This window comes from Aricia agestis, chromosome 3 (assembly GCF_905147365.1).
Source record: "Aricia agestis chromosome 3, ilAriAges1.1, whole genome shotgun sequence".
NCBI classification, from domain to species: Eukaryota; Metazoa; Arthropoda; class Insecta; order Lepidoptera; family Lycaenidae; genus Aricia; species Aricia agestis.
This window is the reverse complement of record NC_056408.1, coordinates 18,701,172-18,727,601: the sequence shown is the minus strand read 5'-3', so window position 1 is coordinate 18,727,601 and position 26,430 is coordinate 18,701,172. Positions and strand designations below refer to the sequence as shown.

At 36.0% G+C, this 26,430-nt stretch overlaps 1 protein-coding gene across 2 annotated transcripts in view; it reads left to right on the top strand.

The window, feature by feature from the left end:
• The window catches only part of LOC121725368 (dipeptidyl peptidase 9), a 139,270-nt gene extending 113,700 nt beyond the window's left edge, over nucleotides 1-25,570 (top strand). For both annotated transcript variants that reach the window (XM_042112261.1, XM_042112260.1), the window contains exons 15-19: nucleotides 19,253-19,396; nucleotides 21,477-21,555; nucleotides 21,934-22,126; nucleotides 22,456-22,567; nucleotides 25,409-25,570. In XM_042112261.1, coding sequence (XP_041968195.1) covers nucleotides 19,253-19,396; nucleotides 21,477-21,555; nucleotides 21,934-22,126; nucleotides 22,456-22,567; nucleotides 25,409-25,501 — 621 coding nt within the window. In that variant the 3' untranslated portion in view covers nucleotides 25,502-25,570. The remainder of the gene's footprint in view (nucleotides 1-19,252; nucleotides 19,397-21,476; nucleotides 21,556-21,933; nucleotides 22,127-22,455; nucleotides 22,568-25,408) is intronic.
• The last annotated feature ends 860 nt before the right edge of the window (nucleotides 25,571-26,430 follow it).

Sequence of the window (26,430 nt, the reverse complement as noted above, 5' to 3'; positions counted from 1 at the left end):
TCTAAAAAATTTACTTAAATTGAGTAAGTATCTCTTTCTCTTTGGATAAAAAGCACTTAAAAGTAGCAAAAAATATATATTTTTATTATATAGTGAAATAGCAAATACGAAAATAGAAATAATATTAAATTAACAGTCTCGAAATGGTAACTATTTGCAATCTGAGCAAGTTAATATTTTATGCTCCCCGCAGACAGGTTTTTTGCAATTATTGCACTCTGCCTGTGTCTTTCGTCTCAGCTGCCATGGGCAAAAGGCACAGTATTTCCTTTTCTTCGCAGGAGGATCATCGTCTACTTCTGGTAAGTTTATGGCAGGAGACTTGGGTAGAATATTTTTTATATTTTCACGCAATTTTCGACTCAAATCAGGGATTTCTAGTCTTTTCTCCATCCATGGCTTTACTAGGTCATTACTCAACTGTTTCATGAATGCGCGTCTGTTTAGAGGCTTTTCCTTTTTGGAAAGCATGTTGTGGCAATATATAACATAACTGTTGACAAATGCCATGTTGAGCATGCTGTAGAATAAGGCCACAGGCCTATTCGTCTTTCTACTGCACGACATCAGTGTACACATTTGATCAATTGAATCAACTCCTCCTATTGTTGGATTGTAGAATTCAATCATGTCGGGTTTACCAGAGGTCGATTTGACAATGCCATCTTCATCACATAATGACAAGAGATATACTACCTTAGAAGGTTTGGGTTTGTATGAAAGTAAAGTTAACGGACCGTCGTAACAAAACATTGATGTTCCAATTGCTCTATTCTTTGTGTTTCTTAGTTCTTCTGGTATTTCCCTTTTATTTGAGCGTATTGTACCGACCAACGTTAATTTATAAGGTTCTTTGAGTAAAGATTTCGCTACAGGTACGGATGTGAACCAATTATCACAGGTAATATTCCTACATGATCCATGGATTGAATTGGATAACTCCTTCATGAAGTATTCACCGAGAGGTAAGCCATTAGTTTCTGTTCCTTTACCTAAGTAGGGAATGGCATCAAACATATATTTTGTTGAACTATCACAGATCATAGGAATTTTAATTCCATATTTACTAGGTTTGTTTGGTATGTACATTCGGAATGAACACCGTCCACGAAATCCCAATAATTGTTCATCGACGGTCACGTGAGAACCAGGAATATAATTTAAGCTACACTGGGTAATGAACAGATTCCATATAATTTTGATAGGAGCAAAACATCATCAGAACCATTGAGGTACTATAGACTGGAGAGAGCCTTATATCGGTGTATAAGCGTCAAAAGCGTGTAATGTTATGTCCTACTTACTAGGACATAACAAAGGAGTCGGTCTGCATATTTCATGTAATAAAAGTGTTAATAAAGGTTTTTAGTGAACATTTAATACCAGATATTGTTGAGTTTTATGGTTCCGCTAAATAATAAACAATACGTGGGAGAGCCGTGCTTCGGCACGAATGGGCCGGCTCGACCGGAGAAATACCACGTTCTCACAGAAAACCGGCGTGAAACAGCGCTAGCGCTGTGTTTCGCCGAGTGAGTGAGTTTACCGGAGGCCCAATCCCCTACCCTATTCCCTTCCCTACCCTCCCCTATTCCCTTCCCATCCCTACCCTCCCCTATTAGTTATTACCCTATTCCCTTTTAAAAGGCCGGCAATGCACCTGCAGCTCTTCTGATGCTGCGAGTGTCCATGGGCGACGAAAGTTGCTTTCCATCAGGTGACCCGTTTGCTCGTTTGTACCCTTATTTCATAAAAAAATAAATAATAATAATGGTCAAAGAATGCCTCAAACACGTGGATTTAACATTAAATACGTAAGTTTTGAACAACGTTTTTTGGGCTTTTTAATGGGTATTTTTGTAAGCTAAAAAGATAATTTATAAGTTTATTAATCCCTTATTTGTGTTATATAAGGCATTAGTGCTAAAAATGTCACATCAATTAATAATTTGGCAATAAAAATTGCATAGCTTTTTACGTGTGTTTACGGATTCTCATCACTTGAACTATAGTTAATCGATATTATGAACTAATTGACTTTCTCTCCTGTATCATAATGTGCTTCGAAATAATCGACAAATAGAAATATTCAAGAAAATAAACGCACACTACTTGTATGAAAATAAGCACAAAATGGCCACGCGATGACGGGCTAAGACTACATCTATACTATAATACTTTATCTATGATCAGAACGATTAGTCGGACGTATGATTTTGGCATCGAATCGGAGGGATGCTAGAAGAAACACGAAGCGATCTCTACTCATAACTGAAACGTAACGTGTGCCAGAGAATGAAATATCAAACAGTTCACCAGTCGTAAGATGCATCTGTCAATGTTAAAATCCCAATAAAAGCTCTAATCTCGTCAACAGTTGTGTCTCTGAAGGTGGCAGATGTATCATTTAAGTTTCGTTTTTGACCAATCTCAACATTAGTCCATTTTACTATTTCTTCCAATATTTCTGCAGTAAAAAATATATCAAAGGACAATGGTTCAAACAGTTTTTTACACATTCTTGTAGGCCCTCTTGATGTTCTGACAATATTTAGAGCGGGAGTTCTCGTCTGAGCACGACCTTTTACTGTAGACCAGCAGTGATTGTTTTTTCCCTTTAGAGATCTTTGCGGCAGTATGATAATTCGATTGGACGTGGGAGCTGAAGGAACATTCAAGTTTTCGCTCACCTCTGTAACTTCTTCTGGTACAAAATCTACTAAATCATCTTCATAGTCACTTTGCACATCGTCTGCAGTCAAATTGTCTTCCTCATTTTCGCTACATGCATCGACAGTTTCCAGTTCCTCCTCCAAAAACTCTTCAATCTCAAAATCTTTCAATGCACGTGACGTCATCGGGAAGTGAGTTTAATATAATTAATAATCTATAAAACCTAAAACAAGTACATAACCATCAAAACATGTTCTAAATAAACTAAAACACTATAAAAAAACAGATAAGTTAACACCGGATTGTTGCAAAACTTACAAATCACATAATATGGGGTCAGTATGGTTCTATATTTAGATATATACAACACTTACCTGCGATACGCGTACGCCGTTTGTGACCTCTGGCCAAAGAGTATGTCCTATACTACGTAACAAGAGGTCGGACTTAGAAGAAAAAAAATTAACATTTATTTTTTTTTTAAATTGAAACTAAAGTTAAAACTTTTAAGTGCAAAACCTTCCACTCTAAACATGCCAAAAATTAAAAAAAAAAAGAAATGAGCTCAAATAAATGTTTTATTTCAATAAAAAATATTGTACATAGCTAAATAAACACAAAACAATAAAACAGATTTAATCCACAAGGCTTAGGCAACAAATCCGTCCGCTGCTTACGCTCCGATTCCGATCCAGTGGACGCGCATCTTTATACATACACACATAAGTATTATTACTTTGTTTTGTTACACCTCAGGCCAGCTGTATACCACCTCACTTGATCAGAGGATTTTCCCTTAGTGGCCGCACCTCTCATAATCCCATACCTTCCTTCTCCTCCTCCTTAAATCTTCTTAACAACCATTGCCTGCAGACTAAAATGTTGCAAACTTTTCATTAATTTCAGATTTTTAGGTCCCTGGACCTAAAAATCTGAAATTAATGAAAAGTTTTTCATTTACTACATTTCCATACATAAATTATTATAGTTGCAACTTGCAATTAATTACTACAATAAATCAATAGACACATTTCAACATTTTCGAAATTAACTGCATACATACTGATACATTATAATATTTTCCATGAAATAATAATCTATCTTTTTCATATTATTATAGTTTAAGTTGTAAATTATTATAAAAATATGCAAATAATCACTATGACATACTTTGTATTAGAACACAGTATGACATAGTTATGTTTTGCTTCAATTTATCAATTTACGGTTATATTTACATTTTACAATGGCTTACCTTTTGTTTTTCAATAATTAATCCACTAATTTACAATTTTTGAAAGAGTTGCTACAAAATAATTTTCACTAACTGAAAATCGAACTTTGAGTTTTAAACTTCTTCTTCGTCTTTTTTATCAACCAATCACAGTCGATCTTGCTTAAAAATTGCACACATTATCCAACTTAATTTAGTTGCTACGTTTAGATTTGGAACCCAATTTTTTTTTGTTCGAAAGTTTCACCCACCTGCCTTTGGCCATGTACTGAGTCGACTTTGAGGGACGATGCGATACACAAAATAGTTAAAAAGAAAGAGACGAAAACATTGTGCGCGTGAGTCGCTTTGACTCACGTTATGTATCTAGGGTTAAATTAACAAGTTATAAGTAAAGAATTCTTGTGGCATTTTTATCGTTAAACCTTTCTTTTCTAATAGCTGATTGCATACAATCCCAGATAGCAAGCAAAGCTTGCTTGCTATCTGGGATTGTATGAATGAATTCTTTACTTATTAGTACATTATATTCCTTCCTACGTAGTTAGGTACCAACATTGTAAAGTCTTACAATCATATCAATATCAAATTATATAAGAGGTACATTTATTATTATCAGTAGGCGAAAATTCAGTAAACCCTGATCCAGTAAACGATTACGATTAACACGTTAAACAAAATCCAAAATTATTTAAATTAGTACTCAGGATCATCTACATCTTCTTGTTGTTTCGGCAAGTTTTTATTATGAACCAGTACAGTTTTGTAGTATTGTAAATCAGACAAGCCCTCCAATGTCCCTATAATGTTTTTAAAGATACTTCTTGTTCAGGAACTTCAAGATTGTCTCTGCCTATGAAATAATGTTGTCTGAATTCGTGCAATTTTTAAGGCGTGAACACTGTTGAGATTTCTGATTTCAATGAAAAATAAAAATCTTTTTTTTACGATGTCATCTTCAGTTTTTGCAAGCGTTGCAAGCGTTGTAATCTTAGTCATGTCTATATAATCGGGTCCAAATGGGCATAATCATAATGCACCGAAACCATTCTTTATAGAGTCACAACTCATAACTGAAATTTTAAAGCACCCTCTAGAATGGGTGCAAAATGTTATTTTTTAAATGTTTGTTCTAGGTTTTGAAATTTCCATTTAGTAATAGCTTTTCGTCATGAAGACTTTAAAAGACGAAAAACTGCTAGGCCCATGGGTTGCATTATATGGGTGCTGTTTGCGTTCAGAGCAACAATCTCAATCCCATTTATGACGCAAAAGTCAGAGAAATGAAGCGTTAAATGGGATTTGTGATCATCTAAAAAGAACAAGACGGTTTTCAAGGCTATTTTCATCTAACCAGGGGTAGAAAAAGTTGGCTATATATTCATAAAAAGTATTCCCGCGCATCCATCCCGAATCAGACAATCCAATTGCCCAGTCTGTTGGGAAATTAGCAGCAATCGCGCTTGGTACTCTTTCATAACAGACAGTGAATCGGTTATTTACTAAAGGGACTTTAGGCCAATTTTCTATATTTTTTTCATAGTAGGCTTTATGTGCAGGTGGAATATATTGCATGGTACGCTTGAGATCTTCTATTTTATTTATTTTTATAGGCACAGGTCCACCATAAGCTCTTTGTGTTGGTAGTGTAACTATTTGAGTTTTATTCTTTCCTAAATCAAAGTTCTCATTACATTCTCAATGAAATTGTAATTATCATGCCTTTCATGTTTGAGGAGTACTCAAATTCCATAAAGTTAGATACCAAAAAATGTTGCTTGTCAGAAAGTGGAATACTTCTTGATTGAGTCTCCAAAGAAATGACATCCTTCTTATACAATTTGCGACACCAGTTTTTAATATCTAGAATGTGTATTAACAATAGATACTGAATTGGCATTGCGTATAAATTCACACACCTCCTTAGGCAGATAATACCTACCTCTTCGTTTTAAAACTTTTTTCACAGTACCAAAGGACCGATCATTTGGTAGAAATGAGTGCCCTCGAACAGGGAAACGGTGTACAATTTTATCGAACCGTCCTGTATCTACAAGAGCCTGGCATAAACTTATCATCATGTGATTGCGGTTTTGGCCACCAATCCATCTGAAAAAAATATGTCGTCAGTGCAAAGTCTCCTGAGTTGAGAGAAAACGTCTCTTATTCGCCGCCTCATTTCCTCAGCACTATCGTTCGTAAACCCTCTCCTTGACGTAGCCCCAGAGAAAAAAGTGCAACGGAGTCGGGGATCGTGGTGGCCAGGCGTCCAATCCAGCGATCACCAAAATTTTCCCTTAGCCATTGACGGACAGACCGCGTGACGTGTGGAGGTGCGCCATCGTGTTGGAACCACATTCGCCGAAGGTCAATGACGGCAATGTGCTCATCCAGTTCTTCGGTGAAGTCGCAGTTTAAAAATTCCAAATATGACGGACCAGTCCTCTGCCAGGCAAAAATACTGGCCCCAATATCAAATTTTTGTAGATGCGACCCCAAACGTTAACTGACCAACGTGTTTGGTGGCCAGTTTCATGGCATGCCCGAGGGTTTTCTTCTGACCAAATGTGAGCATTTCTCCTGTTCTACATCCCATTTCTTTTAAAAATGTGGACTCATCCGTCCAAAGCACATTTTGGATGAAGCCGGGGGATGCTTCTTCCCGCTGAAGCAGCCATGAACAATAGTCAGTCCGTCGAACAAGGTCCACCGGAACCAAAGCTTGCACTCGATAGACTTTGTAGGCACGTATTCTGTTCCACCTTAAAATTTTGTGGATAGCCGTATGCGATGCAACTGTGGCCTGTCGTCTCAGCCTTTTGGCTGCATTGCGAGTTCCTAGTCGAGGGTCTCGGTGAAACCTCCAAAACCTGCTCCTCGACACGCACGTACAGCTGCCGCCCACCGCCCGAAGTAGTAGGCGCAATAGGTCTATTTTCTAACACACGCTGATATGCCTGTGTGATAATGCGGGAGTCGGAAGGAGATATCCTTCCGAGTGAGGCATGAGGATTTTGCCTCCGGTAAATCCTTAAGGCCTCTGTGGCATTTCCTGATGCTTCTCCCAAACACATAAGTGCATCATGCCGTATTCGCGCGCGTTATACACATACGGCGAAGGCATTTTAAAATTAAAAAAGTCACAAAACACAAAGAAAAATAGTCAATAATAAACGAAAAAATTAACACTAATTACTAAAAGACTAAGAAAAACTGAGAATTAATAATTAAAAGTTAGCGAAACATCACTCAGGCTTACAGCCAATTGAACAAAATTGAAAAAAATCATAAAAAATCATGTAAGTAAGTAACACAATAAGGACGTCCTGTGCATTTGAAGTATCGATATTTTTTTATCGACAAATCGCTATTTATTTTGCATATTATGTATTTCTTAGTATGAACTTAAAAATAACTCGTTATTATTATTATTATTACCACAAACATTCATTTTTATTTGAATTAAAAATTTCCGTAAAAATAAAACTAAAAAGCATCAACTATAAAACAGAATAAAAACATCCTAACATTATAATCTCTTCTTGAAGTACTTACCCAATGTAGAAGTTTCCTTACGTAATTTCTCTTATTTGAGTTTCAATAAGAAAAAAGATACTCTACAAAATACAAACGTAAAATTGTACTATTGAGTATAAGAAAATTATTATTATTAAATGTAATACATTAAACATTATTAATGTAGGTTATTGTGTTATTACCTTGCTTAACCAGTATATCAGATTTTTGAGTTTTGGTCACAGTTAAGTATGACATCTTCGGTTGTGATTATATATTCTTTGTTGATACTGAGTGTGCTTGTAAAGAACTATGTTTCTTTATAGCGTCTTTTTCTGATGTGATGTTGATATATTTATTACACCTCTTACAATAGGCATAGCTTTCGCCTTTACGACTATCTTGCAGCAAACCTGGAAATTCTTCTTCCCATTATTTTCTATAATCTTTGTTTAAGCATTCTGATTATATTTGGGGCCTTTAAAAATATTTTTTTACGTTTGAAATTAAGATATCTACTGTCACGGGGTAGGTCCCTGGGTCCTTAAAAATTTAAATTTAAATGAAACCCGGAGACCCATGAGAGATGCCGAGATCATCCACTATTACCGCAGCATATATGGGAAGTACCAAATGCGTAGAAGTGCAGCCGTGGGTGATCACGATCAGAACGGAGATTACAAATGAAGCGATTTAAATTTAAAATACAAATTATAACGTTAAGATTTTTTTTATAAATCGGGTCGGGTTACTTTGATTACTTTTTTCTTAATTTTTTATAAATCTATCTGGTATAGAGGCGCTGGATGACTTATAAGTTTGATATTGATTTTATTTGGTTAATAATGATATATGCTAATTATAAATAAATGATATATTTAATAAATCTTTATAAGTGTACAATTATTATTATTTTCAAATTGAGCCAAAGTTGATCTATAAGAAGGGTGACTTTGTCTCTCAGATTATTTTTAGCATAAAACTTTTATTTATCCTGACACAGAGCTAAAGTAACTCGCTAAAATAACAGATTTAACAATAATAGACATTTCGACATCAAAAATTGTATATTTTTTGCAAAAAATTATATATTTTTAACAAAAACTTACATTTATCTACCGTCTTATTGATGAAAATCATCTTAAGTAGGTTTTATAAATAATAGCATTTTACTTACAAACAAAATATTTACTTTGAATATATATCTATCAAAAGTATTAACTTTTTCAATAATGTAGTAACTATAAATGCTTACAAAATAATCATATTATGGCGTTTATGATTGCACAGCCTTCTTATTGAGATCAATCAACTTCAGTCATCGATTCTTATATATTTACTTAATTATCTAGCTCAGGCACTGAGAAACAACCTTTTTTTGAAATTCGGGAACATTAATCTTACGGATAATATTATCCCAAGCATAGCGGCAGCTTCTCGCTGGGGCATGGCCCTGGACCTCACAACATTCAAGCATTCTTAAGTTCTTAATCTGTATAATCGATATAGCGACGACTACCTGGTTTACGGTGATATTTTGATGGCATTGTGAGATCTGAAATATAATAAATTCAACTTTGGCTCAAGAGCCAATGTTACCCGAATTTACGAGGCAAAGTATCCCCACACTTTGTAACTAAATTTTATCAATTTAATCTCGTAAAAAAGCAATTGTTTCTTTCATCTTTCTAGTCCTTAATATATTTCTGACCTTAATTAGTATAATATTAAACGAAACTCACCATAATATTTCAGTTTCACTATAAAGTTTGCACACGTAAATTAAGCACGTTGTTACATGTCCGAACTCCGACATGAAAATGGCCGTTTCATACCTCGCAAACAAGTGCCCTACCAATTGAAAACTAGCGCTACGAGTACTAATGCCATCTAATGAATCCCGCTTGAACGAAATCGAGTGCTGCATTAGCAGCAACATAGCAGGAAGTTTAAACATTTTTCCGATTTGAGTCAAAGTTGCCCGCAGGAGCTAAAGAAACCCGACCTTACCGGTATGTGAGTGTATGACTTGGGAAAAAAAGTGATGCAATTTACAATGATCTTGCAAAATCAGAAAAGCTACAGCTATGTAAAAGAAAGATAGCAATCCATGTAGTGAATAATAATATTAATTAATATAATTCAATGAACAAAACTACATAATGAAATCATGATTTTAATAAGTACGTAATCAGCCTATGCAACATGTATTAAATTTCCACTTACCCAATCTGGGGTGCAGCACACGTAATAACACTATAATATTTTAATTTGTTTGCAAGTAAGCGCGATTAAGATGAACGAGATTAGGGTCGTTCCAATAATTACTAAATGTTCAAAAAGATAACTGAACTACGTGCGCCCGCTCTGATGTCAATCGCCGGTCTCCCTCGGCGCTGGGCCGGCGGCCCGCTGGCCGCCGCTCGCGCCCGTGCCGCGCGATCGAATCCTCACAGATTAAAGTACCTAAGCCGAATGACAAACGAGCCGTGTCATTGAACTTCAATATGGTTCCTTCGCGACGTTTCGCGAGCGCTAAAATGTTGCTAGAACGCTAAAATGACGTTTGCATTTTCCGTTATGTTAATTATTATGGTTTTTTTACGTATTTTTTAATGTTGAATATATTGCTATTTTTTTTAAATTATATTAGATTAATGCCTATTTATTATTTATATTTATATTTTTACTTAATTTAAAAAAATAATATGTTAATTTTGTAACGACAACGTTACACTACATCGGGATTTTCTAATCTTACTGCTTCTGATACTCTGTGAAGTGCATGAGCCAAGCATGATTTACGAGGCATAACAGTAAAACGGGATTGACTTTTAGCTAGTCAACGAGTTCATATTGAACGGTTAATAGGTCTAACGTCGGCACTACATATAGGCGAACGCGTTGGTCGACGCGTTGGCTGAACCAACGTGTAGAACGGGCGTTCGCGCGTTGGCGGTAGGTATTTCGCCCGTTCTACACATCGTTTATATGTAGTGCCGACATAAAAAAGACTTTTAGGATATTAAAAACGGATTTATATCCTTACGTACCACTACTTTCTAGAATTTTCTTTGTTTGTATTATGCTATGTAACTTTAGGGAAGGTATTGTAAATAAACAAAAATGTTGATTTACATAATGTTTTGTTCATTCTTTCTATAAATATACTTAAATATTGCATCTTTGAACTAATTTCATGGAAATTTATCAAGACTTTGAGCATATTTTTTATGAATTCTTTATCTCTACTTATAAAAATAACCTTTATATCTTTAAATGTACAAGGTGTACCAAAATTAAGTTATGTATATATTCCTTGTAGAGAATACAGTGTGAAAGTAGCAGCGCCGAAAGAGCAATTTTTTTTTGTGATTTGTATGGGCAAGCGTCCGCGCGTCATACAAAGGTGAAAAAAAAAGTTACTCTTTCAGTGCTGCTACTTTCACAGCGAACTCTATATGGGGACCCATACACACCCTAAAGTATTATCACATAATTTTGTTACACCCTGTATAATGAATTAAATTACATTTTTTTATTAGTGACTAATAAATAATTGTCCCTGACTTTGGTAATAATATTATAGTATAATACATATTATCTTCTTAAGACCTAATTCTCCATTTAACTTACATAAATAAGGCACTGTTCTTATTTCTTGGTTCCTGCTTGCATATGGACATTTGACTTCGATGATAGTTTCATCTCCCAATAGGTGACCTCGACAAGCTCCCAAAATGGATATTTTTCAGACAAAAAAAGGCACAGTTTTGAACTTCAAGTCCATATAGCTCCATATACATATTTAAAGCAACAGGCTCATTTATTATACCATGGTTTGTAGCACGTGATGTGAATGCTTTTGGTGTCAACATATTTTGTTCTGCAAAAGATATTTGCCTGTGAGCAGTAAGATGGCACACTGTGTGGAGATTGCTGGCAGTAATTCGGTCTTGTCTTTTTTCATGCCATATTTTATTAGTGGACTGTCCTCTTGTCATTAATTCTAGCTGCTTTATTTTTTCACTACTGACATTTTTCAATAGGAGAATTTCCAACAATTTCTCCCTCGGGTCCTTAATATAAATGTTATAATACAGAAATGATGGCCTGCAGCCCCATACCTTTGTTTAAGTGGCATTGAACTGTTAGTATCTGCAATACATATGTATATTTCTCACTTTTGCATTATATTCTTCTTAACAGTTATATCCATTTTACTAGATGTCCCGCGCGGCTTCGCCCGCGTAAATTAGGAATTTCACAGAAACCGTACATTTTCGAATAAAAATAGCTATAAATACTCCTTTCACGTGGTCTACTCTATATAAAAGCCAAATATTGCTATAAAAATTGCTCCACTAGTTCGTGCGATAAACCCTTTCTAATATTTTCCCCGTTTTTACCACATTTTCCTGAGTTTCTTCGGTCGTATTAGTCTTAGCGTGATAATATAATATAATATAGCCTATAGCCTTACTCGATAAATGAGATATCTAACACTGAAATAAGTTTTTAAATCGGACCTGTAGTTCCTGAGATTAGCGCATTCAAGCAAACATAATCTTCAGGTTTATAATATTAAGTATAGATTTTTTTAAATTATCGCTTGACAAACTCGAGCCTCGATCTAAAAGACTATGAAAAGGCTCATAATCATGGGACGATGCATGGTATAATATTATGGTAGTGATGATGAATGTAATTTGCATAGTAGCATATGCTTTCCGTTCTTAAAACAACGCCGAAACTCCCAAACTTGTATCTATAAAGAATCAGGAGTTCTCTCAGCACCTTCCGAACCACGGTATACTAGGTATACCTCGGTGCAAAATCTTACTTGTTTGTAGCATATGCTTAGAATACTTCTCACGAAACCGAAGTCACCACATGTTTCCCCATAAATTTTGAGGAGTTCCCTCGGTTACTTATGGATCCTTCATCAGATCACCACTTTTGTGAATATAATACCAAATTGGGATGATACCCTACATACCAAAAGAAAAATTTTGAAAATCGATTAACAAACGGCGGAGTAATCGTTGAACATAAGAAAACGAACATAACACCTCCCCCATTTTGAAAGTCGGTGCATCATTGCAAACATGTAGCTGTGCTTCTTTTATTTAGATTTTTTTTTTGAAGTTTTACGCTGACTTCATATTGAAGTTTCTTCATGGATGATTTACACAAACCTTTAATGTAAGTCCGTTCTCCAACAATACATGATCGTAAGACCAAAAGATATCTGTTGTATAGGTTTCTATATTTTTGGCTAAATTTAGAATATACAAGTAATATAAATCTGTAAATATAAGACATTAAGCCTGAGTGAAGCTACTATAATTGTTCAGTTCAGAAACAAGTGAAAATAATCCTCTTTTCGTATTACCTACATTTTGACTGCATACCTAATATTCTATCTTACCTTAAAATATAAAATGTATAATGTATAGGTTGTCTGGTCAGAGAAGGTAAGTAATGACGAATGTGTTACTATTCACATCTCGAAATTCTCCTTTATGTGGTAACTCCATCTGTGGCTCTGGGCTGTTTTGTCTAATAACGATTACGGTATGGTACGCCTCTAATCTGCCATAATGAATAAATGTTAAGACCCAATTTCACCAACCTCTGTTTGTTAAATCCTAACAAGGCATTACTTAACGGACCTTAGAAAATTAAACAGACTGTCAAAATACTTATGTCCCACAGTAAAAATTTAACAGCGGATTAGTAAATGCAATGTTAAGTGAACAACGAGTGAACAACTATCAATTCGTTCATTCTTGTTATAAGGCGACGAAATTGCAATGTACAAGATTAATACGACATGTTTGCTGCAATGTGTCACTTTCTTCCTTATTAGTATAATAGTAGATAATGCGACCAAATTAAAATATCACTGATCGCATACATTTGTTACGCTATAATAGTTCTTCTTAATTTACCAGGTTAATAATTATTATCTATCAAAGCTGAAAACATGAATCATAATACAAACTTTTATTTACTTACATATTTCGGTTTGGTAATTTTGATACAAGTTAGTATATTTGCAATGTCAAGGAAAATCCGAAGGCTGAATTTTTGACACAGTGAAAATAAATAATTATTCATAACTATGAAAATAATGAATAATAAGGACGTAGCGGAAACATTGCGGAAAGACTCAAAAGTCAAAACAGATTCTTTTATTGATATTGCGTATTATTGTCTTTGAAAGTTGTTATTTTGACTCATATAACAGCCTGTTAAATATTTAACGGACCTCCACAGCAGGAATTAAATTTAATACCGTGTTAGGTGATTCAACATGACATTAGGGCCTGGTGGAACGCTCGATAGCTCTAACAGGCCATTAACTGATTTAACAAGCCATTATTTATTTAACATTGCTTGATGAAACTAGGTCTTAATCTTTCATTCTTATTAGTGAGGTTATATTATTATTGTAAGTTTTAAATACTTAAAACTTATTCTGCTGGCTTCCTTTATAAAGTTTAGGTGTGTAATAAAAACTAGCGTAAGACAGCCAGTTTGTTCAAAGCTGAGGAACGGTAACAAGCGAATAATTGAACTTACGTGGCAACCAGCTCCGCTTTCTTTCCTTGTTGCGAGGCACACCTATTTTTCAGTTCTCTTTTCAATTCTGCTATTCTCCAGGTAGAATACAGTCATATTGAAAAAAATGTATTTACGACAAAAAAGGGTCTTGACAATATAAACGCTATAAAAACACGATAATCTCGTCGAGCTTTTTGACGTTTGCACCAATGTAACAAACACACAGCGCCGTACCTCCCCATTGTCAAAGGTTTCTTTTATCAGAAATACCATTAACTTCGGATGTATCCCAAATAATTCTTTGGCTATTATAGAATGAAAATTCAAACGTTTGACAGATTACTGAGAATTGTTGGACCTCATATTGAATACAAAAATACTAGATGGCGAAATGCGAACCCAGCTGAAGAAAGGCGATAGCCTTTCTTTCTTACCTTACCAGTCGCCCGACTTACAAGTCACCCTCAGATAAGTAAAACAAAGTATAGTATTTACGTAATTAAAGCGTTGACATTGTCACGTTGGGAAATATCGGATTCAAAATCTGCAAATCTTGCCCAAATTCATAATAGTCATTGCTCGTATTGAATTCGTTGAAATTCTCTTCAATCAAAGGTTTTTTTGCAAAGAGCTTCTTCGTGCTGATCACAATATTTCGTGGATTCACGAAATTAGAGTGCCACATATTATATTGTTCTCGGCTTGGAATCAATATATGTGGCACTGGTATTTGTGTATATCAATGGAGGAATAGTTACCAGAATTTTATTAGTTGATCCAGGGTTATAAACTGTGGAACATTACAGTACTTGATCTGGGACTACATTCTGAGAAACATTTTGCATTGATACGGGGTATATATAGTCACATCGATAGCCAATGGGAGCACTCAAATGTCACTTTTAAGTAAGCGTTCATTGGTTGCACTATACACCACAGATTAAGTAAAAAAGTTCAATGACAGATAGATGCACAGTTTATATCTACTTTTCAAATTCTTTTAAATTTTTTATGCTTTCAACTTTCGTGGCCTTAACCACTCTTTTTGTCTTGACTTCTTTATTTGTTGTTAGCCCAGTGTACCAAAAAAATTTTTCGGCAAACTGAAACCAACTCAGTAAGTTTATCATTTTTTGGGAGAAAAAAATAACGACTTTCGTTTTTTACCTACATGAATCTGAATTGGCATGTTGATGTTTGCGACGTTTGACTTTAGAAAAACGCACGCATTCAGAAAACTGCGTCTAGAAGGATATTTTTTTTTCCATATTGTGTCCATATACAGAATGTAACAAAAATAAGTGATAATACTTTAGGGTGTGTACGTGTTCCTTGTAGAGAGAGAGAGAGCGCTGAAAGACCAAATTTTTTTTCACTTTTGTATGGGAAAACTCGTGACGCTCGGGCCCTTACCCATACCAAAGTGAAAAATTTTTTTCGTCTTTCAGAGCTGCTGCTTTCACAGTGAACTCTCTACAAGGAACACGTACACACCCTAAAGTATTGTATTATCACTTATTTTTGTTACACACTGTATATTTTCTATCGTTTTCGTAGAATAAATTGCACTGACGTTTACATTTTCCTTCACAAGGATTAGCTATCATCGGGTGTTTCAGCTTATTTTTCGAAACCGTGGAATTGATTGGTCTTTCATCTGAAGTCTGCTGATGTTCCTCACTTGGGACACTATTGATATAAATTGGACCAGCCTACCATAGCATACGCCAACGAGATATCTCACTCTACATGTTTTCTCAATGTTTGATGGTTTGTCTCTTCATCTCTATTCACCCTAGCATGACAAACATTTTTTCTCGCGTAGATCTATCATCGAAATAACACATTTTTATAGAGTTTGGTCGAGATAATGTCGAGATTTTGACATTATGAGACGAGTAACTACTCGTCTCATAATGTCAAAATTTAATTATCTCGAGAGTGAGATATCTCGTTGGCGTATGCTAGGTAGGCAGGGTACTTAGCGATATAAATTGTACTTACAACATCTGCCCTTGTATCGGTAACCGGTGGGAATTAATAATCGACGGGGATTCATTATTCAAAATGAAATTACGAAACGTTTCGCTACCCGAGCCAGTCGAATCATTATTTAAATTTTCATTAAGTAAAACAAAGTCTAGGTCTTCCACGGAATCATCCAAATCACTGAGAGCTATTAGATCTTCAAATTCATTATCGCAATCTGTAGTTAATTCGGCATTGCCATGACTATGTAAATGGCATTGGTGCTCAGAAGCAAAAAAAAGTGGATGGCTGTGGCTCAAGTAATTGTAGTGATTAGCGTGATTTTGTGCACTGAAATAAAAACAAAACCCAGAATAAAAGCAAATCCATCACATGTTAATACGCGGCATGCTTGCAAAAATACACACACATAAGCATATTATCATTTTAGTTAGCACTAGTTTAAGTAAGTAAGTAAGTAAGTCTTTATTTCCATGAAATTGGTTACAATGTTCTTATTATTATTATTTTTATAGTTCACAATTTCTGCCTCTAGGGCGTGGAAATATTTTTAAATATAAAAAATCATGCTTTATTACTATAATTAATAAAAAACAGATATTTAAATAGAATCTAAAATAAATTATAATACAATCCTCAAAAAGTTATGAGAAAAAATAAATGTAAATACGAATACTCAGTCAAAACATCCTGAAATCATAAAAAAAATATATAAAACAGTCAAATAATGGTCGAAGATATAGTTTTTCAAGAAAGTCATGAGAATTATACTTATATTTAACTATACAATTAAATAAATTAAATGTCAATTAATTCATATTTAAATTAGTTAAATTCATTTTAATTTCTTAAAAATAATTACAATCAATTAAATAATAATTAATAATTAGTAAAATTTAGGCTAAACATTTGCCACTTGGTCAGGCTGAAGAAAACAAAATTAGATTTGCGTAACAAAAATGCATGACATAGCAAAAAAGATACAAGAATGCGCCAACTTATTTTAACAAACAGTAATAAAAAGTAAAAAAAAATGTTAAAATCTATTTCAAAACACATTGCTATTGTTCGACAAAAAAAAACAGTGGTGCATCTTATTCTTAAAATATAAAATGTAGGTAGTTTAATAATTTAGGTTAGGTTAAATTAGACTAATCTTATAAAAAACACAATGCGAATCCTTATGAAAATCAAAATATTTAACGTTAAATATTTCTTTTTATATTTATTGAATTACGGCAAATAATAATAATTAATCACAGATATTGTATAGTTAAATCTTATAGCTTGACTTACCTCGCTTCATCCTGGTCGGTCATAGCAGCAGCTAATATTTTTTTTTGAGCGATAAGATTGAAACCGCCGACTCACTATTATTACTTAGCAAGCTTACGAAATAGCGAATACCGGCAAAAATTGCGACTTAAGCTTCCGTGTTTAGCGCTGGCGCAACACTAGGTACAAAGCGCCGGAGTCGAGACGTTGCCACAGCCCTTCCCCCTCTTGCTAGGTTTGTGTTGGTGGGGATGTGAGTGGACACATAATATTTTGATTTCCCAGTAAGTGACCTTTATAAAACCTAGTATGTTCGTGCACTACTACTAGATTTCGAAATGGATTATGTTACTTACTGGTTTTTTAAAACGGTCAAATTGGGTTTGTGGTGTAGTTACTAGGTTTGGAGTCATTTTCATTTTAGGCTTCTAGTTGTTTTATCGCAATTTCTGTCTTTGTATTCGGTAACGGTATTCGGTTGTCTTTGTAACCTTAATATTATGAAGCTTTATGATAAAAAACGAAAATATGAAATGTCCCTTACTAGGTTCTTAATTGGTACAGCCGTACTTCTGAGAATTTAAAAAGGCGCGCGCATTTAACTGGTTCTTTTTTATTTTAAATGAAGAGGTTTTCATCTGAAAAGGGTTTTTTCTTTAAGAGGTTATTTTCCTTCTATGCTCTAAGGCAGATAGTATAGAAGTTATAGTGATTTTCTTATGAAGTAGACCAATTATTATACTTCATACATTTTTTTTTTCAAAAGTTACAGAAAATAATTTGAGAGCTGATGAGAGCTGATTAGTCCAACGATGTCAATACTTGGATATGGCATACGCCATCAAAACTGTAGCAATGTTTTTGCATGCAAAATGTGTATCGAGAAAATATTGTCGTCCTTTTTTGTCTTACAGTAATAGCATAAACTACTTTCTCTTTCACTCATTTTACGCTTTCAATGCATATTTCACGTAATCAATGCATTAAACACGTCCGACTGTCACCGCGTCCTAAGGCTCACTGCTCTCAGATGAGTGAGCTCACTCATTTCGAGGGTGACACATTTTCGCGCTGACAATTGTATGGAATGCCTCTTCTAAAGGTTATAATTCTATGGATTAGTCAATAAAGTATGCCATACATCATAACATAAAGGGTCGGACACCGGTGTTGGGACACATATTCGTACCAGTAACTGTCAAGCGTGTCGAGACGGCGTTTTTATTTTTTCAGAAGTTTTCCGATCTGCCCCATCTTTCTTGAAATTAGTATAAATTTGCTCAATGGCAGCGGAAATTTGTTCCTGTGTTGCTAATAGATCTTCCACGTTGGACATTTTGATATGATGTAATCTGAGTTAGTGTATAAAATTGAACGATCTGACTTGAAATATGCTGATAATTGGCTGGAACCTGGGCTGCTGACTGCTTCCAGGGAACGCCACCCGATGATGCTGGGTGATGGTCTTGATAAATGATGATAAGTCCCTTGATAGTGTAGGCAGTGAGTCCACGTTTTCACTGAATCACTCGCGAGGCTTATTTCGTCACTAAGCAAAAAAGTCACTCGAAGGACCAAAAAAGATGTACGGTGCGCACAATCTTTTTATGATAGTTTGATATTGATTTGATAGAGAGCGAGAGAAAGTCCGTTTTTTTGATACTAATGTCGTTTATTGATCGACTGATAGAATGATATGAGTACGCGCAGAATGATTTATGACCGAATGCGAACTGAAGTTATTGCTAACAATTACTTAAATCGTGTCAAATGCTGATGATACAATTTTGTGTTCGCGCTTGCCCGTACAATAATATACAATATTATAATATGAATATACATACATATATAACTGATTAAACACGTATAAATGATTCACTCAATTGAGCTCACCCAAAAAATTGGAAGTATTTTTAGTAGGTATTTTTATCTGCCCTTTAGAGTTGATCCCCCTTGAATGAAACCGTTACAGTAATTGGACTCTTACTTGCACAGGGCATCAGACAGCTGCGCATGCACATGCTGGCGGCGCGCGGCTTCAACGTGGTGGCAGTGGACTCGCGCGGCTCCAAGCACCGCGGTCGCGCCTGGGAGGCCGCCATCCGGGGGAAGATGGGCCAGGTGGAGCTAGACGACCAGGTATATGTCACCGTAAGATTGTAAACACCGCGAGATTGTAATATGACTAAGTGATTTAAAATAACTTCAATGCCCTATGGTATGAGATGTATAACGTAAAATAAAATTTAGATATATTTAAAGTGCTGTTTGAAGGTTCGGTTAGTAAAAGTAACCTAATTTATAATTCCAACTGCACTTTAAATATATCTTAATTTTATTCAATGTTATACATCAAATTTTCAGGTAATTGAAGTTATCTTAAATACGAAATAATTAATTTAAAAACCACCGGAAAACTGATTGTTTACAATCCATCTCTTAGTCATATTACAATCTCGCGGTGTTTACAATCGTACGGTGACATAATATATAATACAGTAACAATACAATGTGATTATACTTAGAGCCTGTCCACACGGCGCGTTGCGTCGACGCAGCGCTGCTGTTGTGTTGTTTTACATTACACCTTGCGACAGCAGCGCGCAACGCACACATGACGGACGCAGCCCCCGCGACGAAGCGGAAGGGGGGTGTCGAGTATACGACAAAAGTTAATAAACTCTGAATTCCTTAACCCATTTAGACCCAAATGAAACTGAGCCATGGAAAATATGAATTTTCTTTATTAATTTATAGAAACCAATAAAATTATTAGGAAAACACAAAAAAACTTTTAAAATTCTTATATAAAAAAAATTGCCGTCCTCAAATGGGGCCAATGGGGTCATACGGTGTGAAGATTTTCGATACATATTTTATGAATGTACCGTGTTTTCACACATTTCTCAAATTGCCTTTGACCTTTTTCATGACGTAATGCTAGCCCATCAGAACAACGCGATTGTTGCGACAGTTTTTCGGGAAATTGACCCTTCATGCTGCAGGTTTGGCAGTACAGATATGTATTGCTGGTTGCAGAATTCTACCGCTTGTATGTCTCAAGTAATGACGACCAAATGCCGCCGAAATTGGAGCTGATTCAATTCTTGTTTTTATTACTTTAATGATGCAGCCGCCATGCGTTTGCTACTGCTACATCCAGCATGTGCGTAAACAGTACCTACCAGTTACCACCAACTTTTGTTTCGTATAACAGTGCGAGAAAATCGATTGGCCAGTTGACTTGACCCCACGCATATCCTTGTTATAGCTTTGATAAAAATGTAGGAAGCTAACGTCCACATTCTTTAACAGTAATACATCTGTTTACTTTTCCTAGAAGAAAAACGCTGTAATGGCTTCCCCCGATTGCATAGGCATTATAATCCAGCCGATGTAAAACAAATTCTGATTTAGTTGGTTGAAACGGTAGTCAAACTCGTCGTTTTCTTTTTTTCATATCCTTGACGGATACGAGAGGACACTTTTCCGTACTGCCTTGGCTAACAGTATCAGTTGCACAATAGCCAGCTACCCCTTGGTATAGTGAAAAACTGGTAAAGAGACACATGGTTGCGAAGGAAATACGAATAAATATATATTTCCACTGTCATCTTCTATCATAGCAACTTCCTGAAGTCTATAGTATTTATCATTGCTATTGAATACACTTCAGTTCATTGATTATACGACATTGATCGGTGGACAAAAATTGGAATAATTTACATCCAATGTGCCCATTGGCCCCAAATAGGGATACTTGTATAAAACTACTCCTAATCTTATAAAGACTAAAGCTTTTCACACTAATATGTATATTTTTTATAGGTTATAGTGTAATGAGCTCTTTCGAGTAAAAAAATATAAATGCCTAAAAGAAAAACTTAAAAATAAAAAATACTAACTTGGCGTCATTTCGGATGTTAGAAACAGCTTCAGAAAAATCGGTATAAAACACTGTGAACTACTTTAATATTATTTGTTCCTTCTAGGAATAAAAGAATACACTTTTAGCAAATTGGCACTTACAATAAAAATAAGTATAAACTTGAAAGACAAAAAACTTAAGTAATTTTAAAAGTGTCCTCGTTTGGGCACGGCGGGTCTATATGGGTTAAAAAAATATTGAGACTTTCCTTTAAGCGTTTTCTAAATTGAGTACACCATAGCAAGCAGGGGCGTCAAAAATTCCCATAAGTTACGACAATTATTGTTTTAGGTAGAAGTACTGCAATGGCTGGCGAAAGAGACGGGTTGTATAGACATGGACCGAGTCGCGATACACGGCTGGAGCTACGGTAAGTACAGTTGTGGAAACAAAAACAAGATTTTACACTTGGGTACAGGTAGTATCCTAAATCCAGAATTACTGAACGGAACTCTTGAGTCCTTATTCCTTACCTACTCTTCCTCCCGAACTTCTTTTTAGCCATCTAAAGATTGGTCAGTACCCAATACCCATGTACTGACCAACGTTGCGAGGTGTAATGTGAGTTGTAACATATTACGCAGTGAGCAATCGTGCGTATGTCGTGTTACGGGAACTACGGTTACGATTATTATACAGCGAGCACGAATGCTCTAAGTTACATTACACCCCGTAACGTTGGTCAGTGCCCACCTCAGTGCCAATGTGGCATGTATGCTGATAATAACATACGTTTTTTTGTGTGCAGGCGGCTACCTGTCGCTGCTGGGACTGGCGACGCGGCCGGACACGTTCAAGGTGTGTGTGGCGGGCGCGCCGGTAACGTGCTGGCGGCTCTACGACACCGCCTATACCGAGCGGTACATGGGCTCGCCCGCCGCCGCGCCGCACGCCTACAGCCGCGCCAGCGTTCTCGCGCACGCACCCTTCTTCCCCGATAAGTACGTGCGCACACACACACACACACACACACACACACACACACACACACACACACACACACACACACACACACGCACGCACACACACGCACACCGCCTACGCCAGCGTCCTCGCGCACGCCCCTGCTTACCCGACATGTATGCACACACACAGTACATTACAAATAGTACTTTTGGCGTCGTCTGCACTTGCCCTCTCATACGCATTAAGGAAGAGCGGTTTCTTCATATCCACTCATTTAAATTATATAACCGTGATATTTTTCATTATTTAATAAGGTTTCAAAATGATGTCCGGTGTTTGTTAACAAGCTGTATAATGTGCGCAGGGAGGGGCGGCTGCTGATCATCCACGGCCTGGCGGACGAGAACGTGCACTTCTGCCACACCGCCGCGCTGCTCGCCGAGCTCGTGAGGCTGGGGAAACCGCACCGGGTACAGGTGAGTCGTGTCTACTGTCCAAGCTATAACTGAACGCTGCACAGTGTTTTAGAAATCCCCAAAATCGGACATGACTAAGTTAATGCAATGAGTCGATGGCGTCTTATATTTCAAATGCAAGAGTAGAACTCCCGTGTGCGCATTTTACTTTGTTCTTGAGAAAATCATTTTTTAAATTAGTCATTTTTTGACTCCTTGAAAACGAAATTATTTTATTTAAATGAATTACGAGGGTTTGTAAACTTGCTACCCAGTTGATTAAATTGATCATTAAGAAACACACATTTTGTACTTTTATTTCATTCCAATTATACAATTCAAGTAGTTCCTGAGATTTTAATGTTTTTAAATATTTAGACTTTATTTTTTTCTGCTTTCCTATATGATTTCCGCACCTTCTGTCCAAACTGAAAAATACTTTGGTATAGTCTTTACACTACAATATTTTTATTTTTTGTGAATCGCGTCTCATACCAGAGATTTACGAATTTCTAATTTTTATTCGCGCCTTAAAAATTTTAAGAGCAAAGTTTCATCGAAGTGTTAAAAAAATATCATGTGTTAACATGTGGACAGCATTTTTGACGACCAAGGTGATGAAGAATAATTATTTTATTATTTGACAGATTTATTATTTGACTGATAAATAATTGACTGATTATTTAAATTGTAAATGTTTTATTATTTGACTGATTATAAAAAAAAATATTTGATGAAACTTTGCTCTTAAAATTTTTAAGGCGCGAATTGTTGGGTTGCGTTGGGTGATCGGCCTGCATTGTCCTGACGAAACTTGGAAATAACATGTTTCCAACGCGGGAATCGAATCCACGACCTCCGAGCTTGAGCCACGCTCCAAATCACTAATACGGGGTCTAACAAAACAAAGTGACAATACTTTCAGGTGTGAATGTGTCCTGTAAATTATGGAGTGTTTCTTGTCATTAATTACGCCATGCAAAAAAAACACTTAGCGCTGCTACTTTCACAGGTCGGTCTCTATAATACACACCCTAAAATATTATCAATTCGTTTTGTTACACCTTGCATACAATAATATTTTTATAAAGCCTCTTTTTATGCAAAAAACGGCTTTTTTAGGGTTCCGTAGCCAAAAGGCAAAAAACGGAACCCTTATAGATTCGTCATGTCTGTCTGTCTGTCTGTCCGTCCGTATGTCACAGCCACTTTTCTCCGAAACCATAGCTATACTATTGAAAATTGGTAAGTAGATGTAGTCTGTGAACCGCATCAATATTTTGATACAAAAATGGAAAAATATTAAAAATTTTAGGGGTCCCCCATAGGTACAACTGAAACAAAAAAAAAATTTCATTTTACCTATACGTGTGTGGTATGGTCTGGTGGATAGGTCTTTAAAAATCATATTGAAGTTTCTAAAATCATTTTTTTCTAACCTGAATAGTTTGCGAGAGAGACTCTTCCAAAGTGGTAAAATGTGTCCCCCCCCCCCTCTAACTTCTAAAGTAGGGGCATGGTAAGTCTAAAAAAAATATATGATGTACTATCAGAGAAGTTGATTCCTATGCAAATCTTAAAAAAAAGATTTGCATAGGAATCAAATTCCTATGCAAATCTTAAAAAGAAGAAAAGATCTTTAAAAAATTCCTAAGTAGTTTGGTTGCGCTACGTCAAACCCAGCTGACAGATCACAATTAACATTGAATTGACATATTCGACCAAATAACGTTGGTCTGTCAATCCGAGAGTTGACAGTATATTTAAAATTTTAAAATAATTATTAAATTTTATAGATTTATTGATAAAAACTCTAAAACAATACAAATAACGAAAAAATAATTATTGATTTATTTTATTTTACATTGAAAAAATTGGATTTATTAACTGTAAGTCACGTGATTGGAAACGCCAATCTGAAGCAGTGACGTCATCGTTCAGTGTCAAACAAAATTGACAGTTGTTTATTACTCACTTTTGCTGTCTACGGTTCTTTTGTTTCATGAACGATGACGTCACACGCGATCACGTGACCATAATGCCGCGTTTTTGTGACATATTTTGAATTCAGTATTTAAAATAACTTTTAACTCATTCTAGGGCATGATAATGAATAAAATTTTAATTTACAGGTATTATTGTAAACAACTGAAGCGCTTAGAACTATTTTTAAAAAGTTGTCAACTCCCGGATTGCATAGGAATCAACTTCCTCGATGGTACATTACTATACAAACTACCAACGAAAATTGGTTTGAACGAAATCTATCAAGTAGTTTTTTTTTTTTATACGTCATAAATGGTAAACCTTAAATAAACTTTCATTAAATCAACACAAACATAAAAATAAGTCAAAACCCTTTTAATTTCATAAAAATAAACCTTATTGCTCCTGCGGAACCCTTCATGGGCGAGTCCAACTCGCACTTGGCCGGTTTTTTAAATGTTACGTGCCTGCCGGACATATCTTGTCCCAGGCATTGTACATTATTTAAAGAGTCTCTACTTCGCTCTGAAAAAAAACTAGGCCTTTGAATCCATTGTGGATGATTTATACAGTATTTTCAAAGCGAAATCACCACTCTTCAGACACTGTAGTGCCTGGGACAAGATTTTTAAATGTCCGTATGGTTGCCCAAGCGCATACGACATTCACGCAACACAGTCGGCCTAGTCCAGAGGAAAGAACAGGTCAATACGTCTGGGACCAACCACTAGAACAACCACCGAACTAAACACCGAGCCATTAGGCCACGGACGCTGCTTCGCTCAGAAAAATCCCGTATAAAACATCCACAATGGATGCAAAGGCGTGTTTTTTACTTGCCTGATTTTCGTCCACTAACGTGTTCTTTATTTGCAGGTGTACCCGGGCGAGCGGCACTCCCTGCGCGCGATGCACGCGGCGAAGCACTACGAGGCGACGCTGCTGCACTTCCTGCACGAGAACCTCTAACGTGTATTATTTTTATAAAAGTTATTGTTTTAGTAATAAATGAAATAATGCTTTAAAATTTTTATTTAATACGGTCGTTTTATTCATCTCCTGCGCGAGTATTATGGAGTGTAGATGGAGGAGAACTATCTTATATGGGGGATATTTGAAAAAGTGTCCAGCTGTACGCAGTAAATAACAGTTGAAAAATCCTCCAAGAGTGGCGCTAGCTGCAGCAAAGGGTATGGAATGAATGTAGCCGTTGGTGACAAAATATAAATTGAAGTTAGCCGAATAGCCGAGTCACAGAATTACTGGGTTAATATAATACCAATATATTTTGAAAAATATAACCTAAAATAGCTGAAATAAAAGCTGCTAAATGATTTAAAATTTACCCTGTTGCTACTATAGCGCCACCCTAATTTAACGCATTTCAGCGGACACTTTTTACATACAGAGATAGTTCTCCTCCATCTACACTCCATAGCGAGTATCTAAAGTTACGATCTAACGAATTTTTAAAGTCTGATTAGTTCCAAAATTGAGCCGCAGCACGATCGTGCGCTAATTTAGATGTCGAGAGTGGCAAAAGTGGAAAGATAGAGCTGATCCGATTCTAATTCTAACCGAAGAAAAGCAACTGATTACTGGGCCCTGATTCACAAAGCGCGATTAGACTAGGATTAGGAAACTTCATCGCGCGACATCCAATAAACGCTCGCCGCGCTCGCATCGGCATTGACCAATGACCGCACGGTAAAGTTTCCGAATCTGGTTCCGTACCACGAAACGGTTTTGAGACTCAAACAATCAGACGAGAATGCCGCGTCCTGCTCTAACAACGTCATTTCACGTTTGTTAGAGTAGGACGCGGCATTCTCGTACGATTGTTTGAGTCTCAAAACCGTTTCGTGGTACAGGCCCAGGGCTTGTACCACGAAACTGTT